The sequence below is a fragment of the Pipistrellus kuhlii genome, unplaced genomic scaffold (assembly GCF_014108245.1).
Source record: "Pipistrellus kuhlii isolate mPipKuh1 unplaced genomic scaffold, mPipKuh1.p scaffold_m20_p_27, whole genome shotgun sequence".
In the NCBI taxonomy this organism is placed as follows: domain Eukaryota; kingdom Metazoa; phylum Chordata; class Mammalia; order Chiroptera; family Vespertilionidae; genus Pipistrellus; species Pipistrellus kuhlii.
In genome coordinates this window covers 427,204-445,389 of record NW_023425526.1, presented here as the reverse complement: position 1 = coordinate 445,389, position 18,186 = coordinate 427,204, and the positions used below count along the sequence as shown (strand labels likewise).

Here is an 18,186-nt window from a genome sequence, read left to right as displayed (position 1 = left end):
AAGAGCCCTCCTTCACAGGGCCAAACCGTGGGCAGTGGGGCCTGATAAACCCTCCTGGCCTCACCCTGAAAGTTGTCTAAGACCCTGCTTTACCACAAAGGTTTGTAGTGGCCCAGCAGATGGAAGCTAGACTTGGTATACCCTAGGACTTTTGCTGAGTGGCCGCAGACCCAACACTGGCACTATGATTGAACATGTTATCCATCTAGTGAACACCGTTCACACCTGGTGACTCACTGAGAACCTACCTATTAAACCCAAGTACCATCAGAGGCTCTTTCAGTGACTGAGCCTAACAGGCTGCCAGCAGGCGAAGGTGGCTATCAGGGTGCCTTGGGCCTTTTGCTGACCTAACACTGGACTCGGTGCTGGTGCAAGCCAGCCTTGATGCATAGGTTGGTTCTTTGCACGCGTACCCAGGTACAGCAGAGGCAGCCAGAAACTATGGATCCCCTTGTAGCTCCAAACAGGTTGCCCAGGATCAGTCATAGGCAGTGTTTGATATTAACCTGCACCAGTCCCTCCCAAGAGGCCCCAGAACCAACACACCCAATGGCCAACTTCAGACAACAACACAGCAGGATCTGGATAGCTTTGCACGTGGCATAGCCAAAGTGAGATCTCTGCAGGCACCAGACCCTGCTGAGGCAAATTCTGCTTAGTGCGGTCAGCTCCTGCACAGCAACTAGTACACACTGAGCCTCACAGTCAAACAGCCTGAGACTCAAACCCATGCACCAAATGGGCCAATAGCAAACTCATGACTTAATTACAGTAGAATGGCTTACATAACCCCCTCAAAGGATATTCCTGGAACACTCAGTTCAGTTGATTAAGGAGACTACACCACTGGATCCCACAGGACACCTACTACATAAGACCAGCCTACCAAGGTTGGGAGACATAGGAAATATACCTAATACATAGAAAAAAAATATACAAATAGGCAGCCAAAATGGGTAGACAAAGGTCTTAAATGAAAGAACAGGATAAATCTCTAGGGGGGAAAAAGAGATAAATGAAATGTAGACAAGTAATTTATAAGATACAGAGTTTTTAAAAATGTTTATAAGGATGTTTGAGGAACTTAGTAAGAAGTACAAGGTGGAAAGGGACATCGAAATCGTAAAAAAAGATCCAGTCATAAATGAATACCATATTTGAGATGAAGAATACCCTAGAAGGAATAAACAGTAGGTTGGATGAAGCAGAGGATCGAATCAGTGATTTAGAAAACAAAGTAGTAGAAAGCAACCAAACAGAGCAGCAAAAAGGAAAAAAAAAAAAAAAAAGAAAAAGAAAAAGATATTTTTAATGTGCATAGTTTAAGGGACCTTTGGGACAGCATGAAGTTTAAATGTAAATGACTTAAGTGCTCCAATCAGAACCAGGTGTCCTCAAACTTTTTAAAGTGGGGGCCAGATCACGGTCCCTGAGAGAGCTGGAGGGCCGGACTGTATGAACTACTAATTCCTACTGTAACACCTCTGCTGCGCTCACTGCCCAAAAAACCTGGCGGGCCGGATCAGACTCCTCTGCGGGCTGCATGTGGCCCGAGGGCCGTAGTTTGAAGACCCCTGATACGGTAGCTGAATGGATAAGAAAACAAGACCCATATATATGCTGTGTACAAGAGACCCATCTCAAAGAGACCTCTTTAAAAATAAAGGGATATTCCTGGAAGGGATGGAAAAATATTTTTTGAGCAAATAAAAGTGAAAAAAATCTGGGGTAACAATACTTATATCTGACAAAATAGACTTAAAAACAAATCTTACATTAAGAGGCAAAGAACAACACTACATAATGATAAAGGGATCATTATCTAACAACAGTCTATAACTCTTTTAAACATCCAATATAGGAGCACCTAATTATATAAAGCAAATCTTGAACATAAAGCAAGAGAAGGACAGTCATACAGTCACAATATAGGATTTTAACATCCCATTTATCATTAAACATTAATATCAATGTTTTCCAGACAGAAAATCAAAAAGGAAACAGGGGTTTAAATGACACACTAGACCAGATGGATTTAATTGGTACCTTCAGAGCATTTCACCCCAAAGCAGCAGAATATACATTCTTTTCAAGTGCACATAGAACATTTTCTAGTGTAAACCACATGTGAGGACACAAAACAAGTGTCAATAAATTTAAAAAGGTTGAAATTTATAGCAAGTATCTTCTCTGACCATAATGGTATGAAACTAGAAATCAATCACAAGAAAAAAGCTAAAAAGCACACAAAGATGTGGAGGCTAAATAGCATATTACTAAACAATGAATCAGTTAACAATGAGATCAAGGGAGAAAATCAAAAGATACCTTGAAACAAGTGACAATGAGAACACAACAACCCCAAACCTATGTGACACAGTGAAAGCAATCCTAAGAGGGAAATTTATAGCATTATAGGCCTACCTCAAGAAATAAGATAAAGCTCAAATAAATGATCTAACCCCACAATCAAAAATATTATCATGTGAACAACAAGAAAAGCTCAGGGTACTATTAAGTGGAAGGAAGGAAATAATAAAGATCAGAGTGGAAATAAATGGTATAGAGACTAAAAAATATATAAAGGTCCATGAAACTAAGAGCTGGTTCTTTGAAAAGATAAACAATATTTACAGATTCTTAACCAGACTCATCAAGAAAAAAAGAGAGAGGACCCAAGTAAATAAAATCAGAAATGAAAGAGGATAAGTAACAGCTGACACCATAGGAATACAAAGGATTGTAAGAAAATATTACAAACAAGTATATGCCAACAAATTTAACGATCTGAATGAAATAGATAAATTTCTAGAAACTTAGTCATCTGAAACTGAATCAGGAAAAATAAAAAAAATCTGAATAGACCAATTACAACTAATGAAATGGAAATAGTAAACAGCTCCCAACAAACAAAAGTCATGGACAGAATAGCTTCACAGTTGAATTTTACTAAACATTCACTACCATCTTTCCCCAAAAATAAAACATCCTCTGAAAATAAGACCTAGCGCATGGAAAGATAAGACATCCCCTGAAAATAATACCTAGCGCAACTTTGGGAGAAAATAATATAAGACACTGTCTTATTTTTGAGGAAACAGGATAACACCTATCCTTCTCAAACTACCCCAAATATTTCAAAAGGAGGAAAGACTCCCAGCTCATTTTCTGAATCCAGCATTTTCCTAATTTCAAAACCAAATAAGGGAACTATAAGGAAAGAAAATTATAGGCTAGTATTTCTGGTTAACATAGATGCTAATATCCTCAACAAAATATCGGCAAACCAGATCCAGCAATACATTAAGAAGATCATCATCAAATGATATTTCTTCTGGGGATGCAAGGTTGGTACAACATGCACAAACCAATAAATGTGATACACCACATAAACAACATGAAGGATAAAAATCACATAGTCATATAAATAGATACAAAAAAAGCATTGAAAAAATCCAGCAACAATTTATGATAAAAACTCTCATCAAAGTGGGAATAGAGTGAATATAACTCAACATAATAAAGGCCATTTATAATAAATCTATAGCCAACATCATACTCAATGGACTGAAACTAAAAGCATTTCCCTTAAGATCTGAAACAAGAAAGGGATGTCTGCTTTCACCAATGTTATTCAACATGGTACTAGAAATCCTTGCCACAGCAGTCAGACAGTAAAAAGAATTAAAAGGCATCCAAATTGAAAAAGGAAATGTAAAGCTGTCGTTATTTGCAAATGACATGATACTGTGTACTGAGAACTCTATAGATAACACCAAAAAAAACTACTAGAACTGATAAATGAATTCAGTAAAGTAGCAGGATACAAAATAAATGCCTAGAAATCAGTTGCATTTTTATACACCAACAATTATCTATCAGAAAGAGAAACTAAGAAAACAATCCCATTTACAATTGCATAAAAAAAAAAAATACCTAGGAGTAAATTTAACCAAGGATGTGTAAAAGACCTGTGCTCAGAAAATTATAAAAAGATACAAATAGGCCGAAACCGGTTTGGCTCAGAGGATAGAGCGCCTGCTGTGGACTGAAAGGTCCCGGGTTCGATTCCAGTCAAGGGCATGTACGTTGGTTGTGGGCACATCCCCAGTAGGGGGTGTGCAAGAGGCAGTTGATGGATGATTCTCTCTCATCGATGTTTCTAACTCTATCCCTCTTTTCTTCCTCTCTGTAAAAAAATCAATAAAATATATTTTTTTTAAAGATACAAATAAGCTGAAATGTACACCATGTTCATGGATAGGAAAAATTAACATCATTAAAATGTCATACTACCTTTAATGCAATCTACAGAGTCAATGCAATTTTTATCAAGATACCAATAGTATATTTCATAGAACTAGGACAAATATTCCAATAATTTATATGAAATCACCAAAGACCTAAGTAAGCAATCTTGAGAAAGAAGAACAAAGTTGGAGAAAGCACACTATCGGATATCAAATTAGCATGGTACTGGCATAAGAACAGACATATAGATCATAGGAAAAGAGTAGAGCCCAGAAGTAAACCCACATCTTTATAGTCAATTAATATTTGACAACAGAAGAAAGAACATACACTGGGGTAAAGATAGTCTATTCAATAAATGGTGTTGGAAAAATTGAATAGATACATGCAAAAAAAATGAAACTAGGCCACCTTCTTACACCAAAACAAGAATAAATGCAAAATGGAGTAAAGACTTAAATGTAAGACTTGAAACCATAAAAGTCCTAGAAGAAAATACAGACATTTCTCATAGCAATATTTTTTGACATTTCTTCAGGCAAGGGAAACAAAAGATTAGGTAAACAAATGGGACTACTTCAAACTAAACCATTTAGTGCTGCAAAAGGAACCATTGACAAAATGAAAAGACAACCTACTGAATGGGAGAACATATTCATCAATGATACATCTGAGAAGGAACTAATTTCCAAAATTTATGAAGAACTCAGGTAACTCAACACTAAAAAAACAACCAGTCCAGTTAAACAATGGCCAAAGGATCAGAATAAACAATTCTCCAAAAAGGACATAAAGATGGCCAATAGACATATGAAAAGATGCTCAGCATCACTAATCCTCAGAGAGATGCAAATTAAAACCACCATGAGATGTGACCTCACTCCTGTCAGAACACAGTAAATCAACAAACAAATATTGTGTAAGATGTGGAGAAAAGGGAGCCCTTGTGGGAAAGCAGATTGGTGCAGCCACTATGGAAAGCAGTATGGAATTTTCTCCAAAATATGACAACTGGAACTGCCTTATGACCCAGTAGTTCCACTTCTGGGAATATATTGAAAGAAACCTGAAACACTGATTCGAAAGAATATGTGCCCCTATAATCAATGCATCGTTATTTACAGTAGTCAAGATTTGGAAGCAGCCCAAGTGCCCATCAGTAGATGAGTGGATAAAAAAAACTATGGTATATTTATACAAGGGAATACTACTTGGCCATTAAAACAGGAAGGAAATCTTACCTTTTGTAACAGCATGGATGGACCTGGAGAGCTTCACACTAAGTGGAATAAGCCAGTCAGAAAAAGACAAATACCATATGATCTCACTTATATGTGTTATCTAATGAACAAAACAAATAAACTAAATAGAAACAGATTCATAGAGAACAGACTGGCAGCTGTCAGAAGGGAAGGGGGTTGCAGGTCTGGGTGAAAAAGGTGAATTAAGCAAAAAAGAAACTCATAGACACAGACAACAGATGGTGATGAAAGAGAGAAAGGTGGGGTTCAGTGGTGATGGAGGAGACTTGACTTGGGTTGTTGAACACAATACAATATACAGATGATGTTGAGGATTGTATACCTGAAACTTACATAATTTTATTAACCAATGTCTCCCCAATATATTTAATTAAAACTTTTAAATTTTTCTTTGGTTTTGCTTTCTTTTCTTTTCCTCTAGGTATGCCATGAGACTAAAGACCCACTCAGGCCCCAATGCCACACCAGAGGATAAACAGCTGGCTGCGTTATGGTGAGTGCGTCATATCAGCTTACAACAGCCTGCCCTGCCTGTGTGTGGCCATTGGTAAACCAGGTGCTGAGAGGCACCATGTTTTTCTAGTGCCTCTGACATGCAAAACCAAACGCAAGTCCAATCGTGGCCAGGGAGAGCCCACCCATAGCTTGCTGCTATGCCAGCCATGAGGTGCCTACTCAGGTATTTTAGGGCCAAAACCAGTTTGGCTCAGTGGATAGAGTGTCAGCCTGTGGACTGAAAGGTCCCAGGTTCAATTCCGGTCAAGGCCTTGTACCTTGGTTGCAGGCACATCCTCACTAGGGGGTGTGCAAGAGGCAGCTGATCGATGCTTCTCTCTCATAGATGTTTCTAACTGTCTATCTCTCTTCCTCTCTGTAAAATATCAATAAAAAATATATTTAAAAAAAAGAAAGAAAGAAAATCAACATGTCCATTATGCTAGGGTAACTTTTCCTGTGTGTGTGTGTGTGTGTGTGTGTGTGTGTATGTGTTAAAACCAGGTAGGTTTGTGTTTCAATTATGTCAATGTGAATTGTGCCAAATGTAATTTCTCTTGTGTTTAACATTTGAGTTGCTATCAAAATAATTCATCTATCTCTTTACACATGGGATTAGTCTGAGTGAATGAAGATGACGCATTCAAGTCCTCAACACATTAAACTGAGGAGCAGCTCATTACACTTTGATAATAAAAGCTCTCCTTGTAAAATGTTAACCAACATTAATAGGCTTTTATATCTATAACGATCACACTAATAGTGAATATGTGATTATAATAGTAATTTCCCTGTGACATCTTCTCAGTACACCTCATCCCACGCCCCCAAATCACAAGATACCTCTCTCTTTGTTCCTTCTGGGGCAGGGATCCAAAATGTTTGTCCCCAAAGGTTTACTCCCCTGATCTGCAGTAGACAATTAAGCCTCAAAAATGAATAAATAACAGCAACATACACAAGAAAGAGGGCCTCACATAGTGCAGCATCATCATGTCATCTGGAGTTTGATGGGCTGAGAGGAGACCATTACTCATTTGGCATGCTGGTAATCTCCCAGGTCAGCACCACCCCTGGGTGAGCCAATAATTACGAGTGGAAAGCACCAAACAAGAGAGGGTATGTCTCAGGAAATGCTTTCTGCACTCTTTTCAAACTTTAAATTTCATATTAGGGCTAATAAAATAATGATGATTAATAATTGCCATTATATAAGGTTACTAATATGTAAATAATAAAATATATAAAATAAAATGTTAACTATTCTCAGCATAGTTGTTATTGTTTATGAAACCACGTATCTGTTCCTTTATTTGAACTCATTGTAATTGAGCGAAATAGTTTAAAGGTAAAGGAGTAAGTGCAGGTGGATGGTTATTCTTTCAGCGACAACCCTGGTGCGGGAAGTCCAGGGTGCTAGAGGGAAGTCAGTGAGGTCACTCAGCTCTGAAACTCCAGTAAGCAGTGAAAGCTGTGAAAGCTGTGAGCTGTGAGCGGCAGCTTGCTCTCTCCTCTGTGGAGAGACACTGTCCTCTAGTGGTGACAGAAGAAATGGCAGCCCCAAACCCCAACAAAGCAATAAAGCTTTTCTTAAATGATCTGATGGCAAATGCATTGATGGAGTAACCCCTTGAAATGTTGAAGTATTCCTTCTGAACAAAAGGAAGATCAGACACTTACAGAGACATGTATGTATTTATATTGTATATACAATTAGGATATAAATATTGAGTGCTTGAAATAAGATTTTTGAGCCCTAGCCGGTTTGGCTCAGTGGATAGAACCAAAGGGTCCCGGGTTCAACTCCAGTCAAGAACACATACCTTGGTCCCAGGCCACCACCCCCCACCCAGTGCCTGCGGGCCCTAGTCAGGGCTTATGCAGGAGGCAACCAATCAATGCATTTCTTTCACATCAATGTTCCTCTCTCTTTTCCTCTCTTCCACTCTCCCTAAAAATCAGTGGGAAAATGTCCTTGGGTAGGATTAACAGAACAAAAAAGAGGAGCTTTTTGAAAAGTCTTGTTCGCACAGGACACACTCGTACTTGCAGGCTCATCTCTCTTCTCCCCGCAGTTACCGATGCCTGGCCCTCCTGTACTGGCGGATGTTCCGACTCAAAAGGGATCATGCTGTCAAGTATTCAAAAGCACTTATCGACTATTTCAAGGTACTGTCTGGCTATCGGGGGGAATTGTTCCCCAAATTTAGTTGTCTTTCTATCAGAAACATTTGAAGACGGAATCCATTGCTTTGAGGAGAATGCAGGAACCTCTGACGCCTACACTGGCCCATTTGTCTGAACAGAGGACTTTGTTCCCTCGTGCTTTAACCGCCTGGTGGTCTGGAAGAGGCCTGAAGGCAGCTGCACAGTGGCCACATGCAAGGCCATTTCTGCCTTCTTGATAGCACCCCACTAGAGTCTAAAGCTCAGTCGCCACTTCATAAAGTTCTTTTTAGCCAAGGGAAATGCTTTTGTCTAGGGAACCAGGCCAAGGCTGTTTTCTTGTCTCTGGAGGGAAAATTCACATCAGCGTGTAGAGACTTCTTACCCTCTAGCAGGCTGTGGACGGAGGGAAACTCACCCCAGCGTCTAGAGGCCTCGTCCCTCTAACAGGCCGTGAATGGAGGTCCCAGAGGCATCGAAGGCTCTCGGGAGGGTCTGTCTGTACATTTAGGAACTTCCTCACCAAAAGCAGAATTTCTTGTCAATGCCCGATGCAAACAACTGGCTCGGGAAACATACCCTCCCCAGTCAGGATATTCAGAAAATCAGAATTTTTGAACTTCCCACCTGTCAAGGAAATATATTTTAATCTGTTTTTTTAGAAACATTCAAGAGGAACTTTCTTTAAGAGAAATACTTTTTTTTAAAATATATTTTATTGATTTTTTTACAGAGAGGAGGAGAGAGGGACAGAGAGCCAGAAAGGTCGATGAGAAAAACATCGACCAGCTGCCTCTTGCACACCCCCTACCGGGGATGTGCCTGCAACCAATGTACATGCCCTTGACCGGAATCAAGCCTGGAACCTTTCAGTCCGCAGACCGACGCTCTACCACTGAGCCAAACAGGTTTCGGCAAGAGGAATACTTTTAAGCCTTGCAAGTTAAAATATTTCTAGGCATTAAATGTATGCAGACATGCCCTACATTTCAACATGAGGTGTTCTCATAGGGTACAGGAGGCCAGCTCTTTTTTCTTTTTTCAGAAGAATTAAGCTAGTTTAAGGTGAAAAATTAAACTGGCTCAGGATTCAGCAGACCCTGGATTCTGATTCAGTTTGGCACATTGCATTTGGGGCATGAAGTCCCAGGCTGCAGAGAAGATCTTGCTTTCGCCCATTGCGGGCCAGGCAGCTCCCCACTGGGTTTCAGAGGGGGAGCCAGCAGCCTAGGATTTGTGACTTCCCGGGTTCATTTCTGGGAATCTGCATTTTATCTGCAGTGTCAGCCATTACTCCTCTCAGCCATCCCCTGAGAGCTTGCATCGTCAGCTCAGTAAACCTACGCAAATGGCTCACTGTCAATGTTTCTCTTTTCCTGCAGAATTCATCGAAAGCTGCCCAAGCCCCGTCGCCATGGGGGGGCGGTGGAAAGTAAGTTCATTTCCCCAAAGTAAAGGCGAGAAGCCAAATGCTGGGCAGGGTGCTGCTCTGCTTACGGTGCCCGGGGTTGCCCCGCCTCAGGGGGAGCCAGCCTCTCCACCTGCTTTTCTTGCTCTTCCCTTCCAGGAGCACTGGAACCCCATCGCCCATGTCCCCCAACCCCTCCCCCACCAGCTCCGTGGGATCTCAGGGGAGCCTCTCCAACACCAGCGCCCTGTCCCCTTCGACCATCGTCAGCATCCCACAGCGCATCCACCAGATGGCAGCCAATCACGTCAGCATCACCAACAGCATCCTCCACAGCTACGACTACTGGGAGATGGCAGACAACCTGGCCAAGGAAAACCGAGGTGTGTGCCTTTGGGGGGTGCATGGCTCCACCTCAGCTCAGGGAGACAGCCTGACCTTGGGCGTCATCACACATGTTGTCGTCATTGACCGAAGCAGAAATCCTAGAAGCTGTCACCTATGGCGTGAAACTTTCTGACCCCGCCCCTCACCTGGGCCTGAACCCACCTTTTCTTCATGGTGGAAGATTGCACATCCCATAGAATAAAAGGCTAATATGCAAGTTGTCCCCTTAACCTGGAGTTTGGCCAGGGGGCAGGGCCAGCTGGCCAATTGCCTGCAGCCCCTCCCCCAGCTGGCCCTGCCCCTATCAGGGTCGGCCCTGATCAGGGCGAGCCAGCCAGACACCCCCTCCCATCCTCCCCTGCATGAATTCATGCACTGGGCCTCCAGCAGAGATGATAAAGACGCAGTAATGTGCAGATACAGATCTGTAGATACAGATATAGATGTGCACACACGTGTTCTTTTTCCTGGAGTGAGCTCCTTGAAGGTAGACTCTGTCTTATCCAGCTTTGTATTCCTAAGACACGCACCGAGCCCAGAACACGGCAGAGGTCTGGAACACTGAATGAACTAATTAATGAGTGTGAATGTTACTGGCTTTTGAAGTGATAGCTGCTTACGACCAAAAAGGAAGTGTTTACATGAAGCAAAAAGTTCCATTTCTTTTTTAAGTGTTTTTTACTGATTATAAACGGAGTGCATGTTTATCGTGGCTAAATTTATAAAGTACAGAAAACTGTTGTAGAGGAAAAAAAGCTTTCTATATCATCAGTAATTGTACCACCAAGAAATAATTCCTGTTAACATCCTACTGAAGTTTCTTCTGGTCTCCTCGAAATATGTGTAATTTTTTTACCACAATAAGGTCATAGTATATCTACAGTGTTATGTCCTATTTTGATTTTTGTTGTTGTTGTTTAACAGTATATCAGGAATTGTCTCATGTTACTAACTAGTTCAAAAATACCCTTTATGCTGGTTCTATAATGTTGTCAGCACAGTGGTTGTATAACCACAAAGTAAGATTTCTTGGGCCATTCCCCTGGTATTGGACACTTAGGCTACTTCCAATTTTTCCACTATTACAAATAAGGTTGTGATAAATAGTTTCGCATAAGTCCTTTTCTATATTTTTTATTATTTTCATAGGAAGGAGTTATAGAAGTAGAATTCTGGGGTCAACAGGTACATTCTTTTATAGATCCAGTCATTGAATGCACATTTGGTGCCGTGACAGCATCAGCCTCTGAGGACAAGCCCGGGTGTCCACATGCGATGAGAAAGTTATAGCAGGGGTAGGCAGTGGGGCCGAGTTCACGAAACTGAGGAGAAATCCAGGTAGCTCCCAATGTGCAGCCCAAAGGTGCTGACCCTGACAATCCACTGGGAAGCCGGCATGGAGCAGGATTTTGAAAAACAAATAGTGGCTGAGTAGCAGAGATGGGGTGGGGAGGGTGTCCCAATAGACAACGCAGAAGGACAAATGTATAAAATGTCCGTGGCTGGTTCGGGACACCCTGCGCAGGACAGGCTCTTGCACTGCCAGTGGCCACTAGACGGCTCCTCCCGGAGGGCCCAGTGGCACAGGTCTAACAGGAAGTCAGTATTGTGTTTCTGACAGCTCCCCTCCTGGTTCTGCTCTGATCCCAGTCACCTGGACTTGGCGTCCCCCTCACCACTCCCTGGCCTCCAGCAGGCCCCCATTCAGCATGTATGCACATGAGCACCTTTGCAGACTTCTCCCAGGCACTCCTTTTGAAGGAGTGCTGTTCGGTGATCCAGCTGCGATGGCCTAGCAGCCCTGTGCATGTATCTGCCTCTCCCTGCCACTCGGCTGTGGTCTCTTGGTACGCTCCCTATCTACCCTGCTGCACCTGGCACAGGGCCTTGGCACATACTAAGTTTAATGGAAGGACCAGCCCAGAGAATGTCCAAGCACTGGGAGCTCTTTCAGAACCGCCTCTGATTTGCTGCCTGGAGCCTCCTCCATGGGACCCGTGTCAGTGCAGCGCATGCCACAGCTGGGTCAGGGGAGGGTGGGAAGGTTGCTGCTCCGGGAGAATGTCCTGAGGAAGTCAGGGTTTGGCTAAGTCCAGGAGGGGTGTGGGGACATCCGGCCCGCGGGCCCTGTAAGGCCCCCAAAATCCTTTGGTCTGGCACTGCCAAGGCATGAGGGGTGAGTTTATGAAATGCAGCAGGCTGTTTTTGTTTTTGTTTTTAATAAGTTTTTATTGTTCATATTATTACAAATGTCCCTTCCCCCCCCCCCCCAACCATTGCTCTCCTCCACCAGGTTCCCACCCCACCCTCTGCCCTTTCCCCACTCCCCATTGTCCTCATCCATAGGTGCACAGTCTCTTCCCACACCCCCCTCTCCCCTTTTTTCCAAGAATCGTCAGTTCACTCCCCTTCCATACCTCTGATTCTATTATATTCAACAGTTACTATCGTTCATCAGATTTTTTTTTAATTTCCTTGGTTTTTAGATTCACTTGTTGATAGTTACGTATTTGTTGTACATAATTTTTATCTTTGTTTACTTTCTCTTCTGAAAGAACCCCCTTCAGCAATTCATATAATTCTGATTTGGTGTTGATGAACTCCTTTAGCTTTTTTTTATTAGTGAAGCTCTTTATCTGACCTTCGATTCTGAGTGATAGCTTTGCTGGATAGATTATCTTTGGCTGTAGATTCTTACTATTCATCACCTTGAATATTTCTTGCCATTCCCTTCTGGCCTGCGTGGTTTCTGTTGAGAAGTCAGCTGACAATCGTATAGGTGCTCCTTTATAAGTAACTACCTTCTTTGCTCTTGCTTCTTTTAATATTCTCTCTTTGTCTTTTGCTCTTGAAATTTTAAGTATGATGTGTCTTGGTGTGGTCCTCTTTGGATTCCTTTTGTTTGGAGTTCTGTGCACTTCCTGGACTTGTAAGTCTAATTCTTTCACCAGGTGGGGGAAGTTTTCTGTCATATTTCTTTCAGTATGTTTTCGATATCTTGCTCTCTCTCATCTTCTGGGACCCCCATAATTCTGATGTTGATTCGCTTGAAGTTGTCCCAGAGGTTTCTTACATTATCTTCAATTTTCTGGATTCTCTTGCCTTCTAGCTTCTGTGGAGGAGTGTCTTCTGGCTCTTTATGTTCCAAATCTTTGACTTGATTCTTGCGATCTTCCCTTCTGTTTTTAGGACTCTCTAAAATATTTTTTATTTCAGACAATGTATTCTTTATTTCTTGTTGATCCCTTATCATTTCTTGATGACTCCTTATTAATTCTAGTTGATCTCTTTTCATATCCTCATAGGTCTTATCCATCTTTTCTAGGAAATTCTTGAAAAACCTTATAAGCGTAGATTTGAACTCTATATCCAGACGCTTTTTGTCCTCCATTTCTTTCGTTTGTAATCTATTTTGTTGTCGAATTTTGCAGTTACAGATGGGACGGGAGTTCAGGGTGGAGCCCAGCAGGCTGGTTTTTAAGTGGATAATTTTGTGTGGCCGGAGAATGATGGTGTAAATATCCAAACGGCCCTTGGCAAAACCAAGGTTCCCCTCACGGGGCTAAGTAAACATTGTTCACTGGAATTAGAAGTTGCCCACAGAATGACCATTGGATAAAAGTCTGAGCTCTGTGCCTTGGTGTTCCGCTCTGTTCAGTGGAACGCTGAGGCCGCACGATGGGCTGAGAAGCTTGCCTCTCTAGGACCACGAGTGGAGTTGCTCCTTAAGTCACGTGGGCCCCAGGGTCGCACACTAACCGCTCTGTCTGTCCCTTAGAATTCTTCAACGACCTGGACCTGCTCATGGGGCCGGTGACCCTGCACAGCAGCATGGAGCACCTGGTGCAGTACTCCCAGCAGGGCCTGCACTGGCTGCGGACCAGCGCCCACCTGCCGTAGGCCCGCGCCCGCGGCCGCTGTGCTCCCCTCCGAGGACGGCTCCACGTTCTGGACGCTGTGCTGCCGACACTCCCAGCCGCAGCGCTGATCAAACCCAGTGACTGTTTTCTCAGCATCAGACAGTGGTCTTTCCCAGGGCACGTGTGCCTGTATGTGTGGGTGCAGAAGCAGCAGCGTGTGTGTGTAAGATGCACAGCTCTTAAAACATACTTTCTTTGTCTAGTTTCCATAATCCCAGGCTAGACAAAGTGGTCAGAAGTTTCTGATTAGAGGAAATACACTTACACACACACACACACAATAACACACACACACACACACACACACACACACACACACACTCTTTCTACTTCAAAGCTAACCCTTGACTTTTTAGAACATTCAACCAAAACCTTGTGGTGAGTTCACCAGGTGCCGCGAAGCACACCAACAGCCTGACTGCCAGTGAAGAGGACCTCTCCTCACGGTGGACGACGTTCAGTGTTGATACACTATCCCCGCTCACCCTTCGGTTGTACGTGTCCATGGGTAGTTGAGTAATGAAAGTCAGTCATGTTTTGCTGGATGTTTACTAGGTTGCATGTTACCAAATGCCCTGCCTTTCATTTATTTGCTCCTCGCCCCTCCATCCAACTGCACCCTCAGCTGAATGCACTGTAAGCAGATGGACCGGTGCCCTGCCCCGGCGTGGTCTGGGTGGGCGCCGTGTTCGGTGGGAACTCGGTGCCTGGGGGGCGAGCCCGCCCATGCCGAGGGGAGCCAGGCAGGACCCGGTGTCTCCTGCACCTGCCACCCGCCCGCCCCGCAGGTGTCTCTTCTCCCCGCCTCGGTGGCCCGGGCCGGAGAGCCTGTTGGCACTGCCAGTCTTTTCAGCGTGGCGTTTTTAAGCATTTCCTTTTCACAATAGCTTTCTCACCAACGTCTTGGCCACATGAGGACGTTCCCCAGAGGGCGCCCCCCCTGGGAGTCTGTGTGCTGTCACCGGGCGGTGTGCGGTGCTCACGCCGGGCAGCAGGTGCCACGCGACTGCATTGTGAACGGGGCGCGTCGGCCCAGTCAGCGGGCTGCCCTCCGCGCGGGGCGGCTCCTGCTGCCTCCTCCCGCCTCGCCGCGGGGCTGTCGGGTGGCATGTCCTCTGCGCCAGGTATGTTTACGTCTTGCTCCCAACTCTTTTCTTTTTTTTCTTTTTTTTAAGTTTACATTTTAGTTTTTTGACACCTGTTTACATTTTTTGTCTGAAACTTGTTTATATTTTAGTCCCCTGTCATGCCCTAGATTTAGTCTTCTTATTAAACATGTTTGGTTATAAAATTATTGCTTGAAAAGAAAAACTGAACAAAAAAAAAAGGATGTGCTTTGCCATAACTTTCACAACAAAGACTATGGCTCTGAGGCCCCTCCCTGACCACACTGCACCGGACTGGTCTTTTCAACCCCCCCCCCCCTTTCTCCGCGGGGAGGGCGCCCAGCATCTATCACAGATTCGGACGGTGGAGTCGGTGGGGTCAGTCGGTTCGGTTCCGATGTTGACATTCCTGTCGTCCTGACAGGACAGAGGAGATGAGATGTAATTCCCTAGCTCCCAGCACTCTCTCAGGACTGCACAAATGACTGATCTGTGCGCGTGGTGGCCCGAAATTAACTTACAAAGAGCAAGTGAAGGAAGGGCTTTGCCATTGGCTTTTGGCTTTGGCCTTCAAGCATCTGCACTGTTCACAGAGTTTGTTTTACTTTCATCCAGCCCAGGGGTCTGTCACAGCCTGGGTAGAGTTCATGATCCCATTCATGTGGGAAGTTTCCGTCTAACTTAAGGAATTGTGAACTGATATATAGGTTTTTGTGGCTGCTGTTTGTATGTTCGGAGGACTGAGGCTTAGTTCCGCTTGCTCTCGCTGAATTCCGCCGAAATGTGCAAACTCGCACACAAGGGCTGGCCCTCAGGCGCGCCCCCAGGTGCTCTGCAGGCCTGTCCGTGTTAAAGCTGCAGGATGTGCGGTGTCCGTGGGGTGTGCTTCCCATGAGGCCCCATCTGAACACCCCGCGGCCTCTGTGTTTTCCCGGCGCTTCGAAGACCACGTTTCCCAGCAAACCCTGTCGTTGTGGGCGTGGCCTTTCGCTTCATCGTGGAGCCTGAGGGGCAGAGTGTGTTAGCCTGGACGAGATGATTATGGTGAGAAGCCAACTTCTTATTGGTGCATGTGAAAGTCATTCATAACTGTTCCTTTATTTGCTTTTGTTCAGAGTAGAGATATATTTTTTGCATTTTCTGATTATAAAGCAATACATGCTTCAGTGTAAAAATTCAGACAACATGGAAACGTAGAAACGTAGAAAGTAGTAAGTCCCATCCCAATCTCCCCTTACAGACAACCACTGCTCACAGCTTCATGTCTGTCCTTCTAGTGACGCTCCTGTGTCAACACGTGCTGTCCCTTTAGTTCGTCTCTCTGTTTGGAGACATATTTCCTTAGCAGTTCAGCACAAGTCACCTGACCTTACCCTTCCTGACCTGAACGGATGCCACCCTGTATCACAATGTTTCAGATGCATTCCTCCTCACCCCGTGGGGTTTGTGACTGCTCTCCGCAGATCAGACTTACGTGCAGAATTGTGCCCAGAAAGAGAGGTTTGGTTAAAACAGAGATTTCTGGAAACTTTCCCATGAGAAATGGAAACTCGGACCCGCTATCTAAAGAGGAATGTACTGGGAAAAATAATCTGAAAAGCTGACAAATTGTGTACTAGACAGAACGCATAGAACGCAATGCAACGAGACTTCCTGCACTAAAACTTATGCCGGTGTGTGCGACACTGATGCGTGTATTATATAACAGTGGTGTGTACATTTCTGACATCCCATGCATACGATACACAGTTTGTACAAACGCATACATTTAAAAATATATATGTACAATACAGCTACCATGAGACTGTAGTACGCCTGGAGGGTATGACTAGTGCCTAACATTGAGTGTAAGTCACTGCGTGTTCGCATCACCTTGGAAGTACGGTAATTGTTATAAAATTAATCAGTGCAACCAACATTATTTATGAATCACATCTTTGAAACTGTGCAGTAGTATATACATATATATTTTTAAACAACATTTTTCACAGTTTTCCAGAGTTACTGTTGAAATCTGTATCACCAAAAAAAAAGAAAAGAAAAAAAAAAGAAGCAAGATTTTTTTAACGATGTAGACACTCTTCAGACCCCGTAATCTGTGTGTGATTTCCTGTTTGTAGATACCCAAGAGACTTTAGCAGTCACCAGCCTTAATGCATGTACAGGATATTATTGTGACTTAATTTATCTGCAGTTTTTAATCCATGTGAAATTGGAATTTATAAACTGACTTGGATTAAATATGTCTGCCTTTCTAAGGTTGCAAATGTTACATTAAATGACTTACGTTGTAAATGAGAGAAATTGAGTTGTATGTAAAAAACACCCACCAGTTTCTGTGACTATTTTTATAAGAAAACATTAGATTCAGAATATGTTCCAGTAAGTATTCTGGTCCCCAGATCATAATCTCCTTAGAAGCGACCTTGTTTCGTGAGTTTGTTTTTTGTTTTTGTTTTTGTTTTCAGAGAGGAAGGAAGAGGGAAAGAGAAACATCAGTGATGAGAGAGAATCATTGATGGGCTGCCTTCTGCACACCCCCAACTGGGCATCGAACCCACAACCGGGCCATGTAGCCCTGACTGGAATTGAACCTGGGACCCTTCAGTCCTCAGGCCAATGTTCTATCCACTGAGCCAAACCAGCCAGGGCTCGTGAGGTTTTTTTTAACAGCTCCCACAGGTGATCCATACTCAGTCAGATTTTTTTTTTTTTTTTGAGCAAAAAAAGGGTAGTTTTTCTTCATTATACCTGCACATTGCTACTTGTCTCTCCCAGCCCACACACAAGCCTGCACACGCATGAGAGAGAACACACCCACATGTTTCAGAAAACACTGATTAGGAGTTGACTCTGATGACCGCATGGACACCTCCAGCCCCAAGACGCTGCCCTCTCAATATTCCTTCATGGCCAAGTTCATTCCCTGCCTTGTGCTCCAGGATTTTCCAGCTCAGACCAGCATGGTGAAATCATGACTGCAATATTTGGATGAGTAGAATAAAAGACTTCTGAATTAGCAAAGATGAAAGTATTAGACCAGTGTCCTGCCATGGTCTGTTCCCTGGTGCAGGAGACTTTTTTGTTCACCTCATTTTTCCTCTTCTCTCCCTCCTTTTCAGTCCCCGCTTCCCCAAACTAAACTAAACAAAGGCAGGAGCAGTAACAAACACACCGATGGCTTTACC

General features: G+C 43.5%; 1 protein-coding gene across 2 annotated transcripts in view; it reads left to right on the top strand.

Annotated features, from left to right (window-relative positions):
• AFF3 (AF4/FMR2 family member 3) overlaps positions 1-17,293 on the top strand; it is a 459,937-nt gene extending 442,644 nt beyond the window's left edge. For both annotated transcript variants that reach the window (XM_045587244.1, XM_045587243.1), the window contains 5 exons: positions 5,938-6,009; positions 8,087-8,180; positions 9,560-9,609; positions 9,745-9,968; positions 13,751-17,293. In XM_045587244.1, coding sequence (XP_045443200.1) covers positions 5,938-6,009; positions 8,087-8,180; positions 9,560-9,609; positions 9,745-9,968; positions 13,751-13,872 — 562 coding nt within the window. In that variant the 3' untranslated portion in view covers positions 13,873-17,293. The remainder of the gene's footprint in view (positions 1-5,937; positions 6,010-8,086; positions 8,181-9,559; positions 9,610-9,744; positions 9,969-13,750) is intronic.
• Positions 17,294-18,186: the final 893 nt, after the last annotated feature.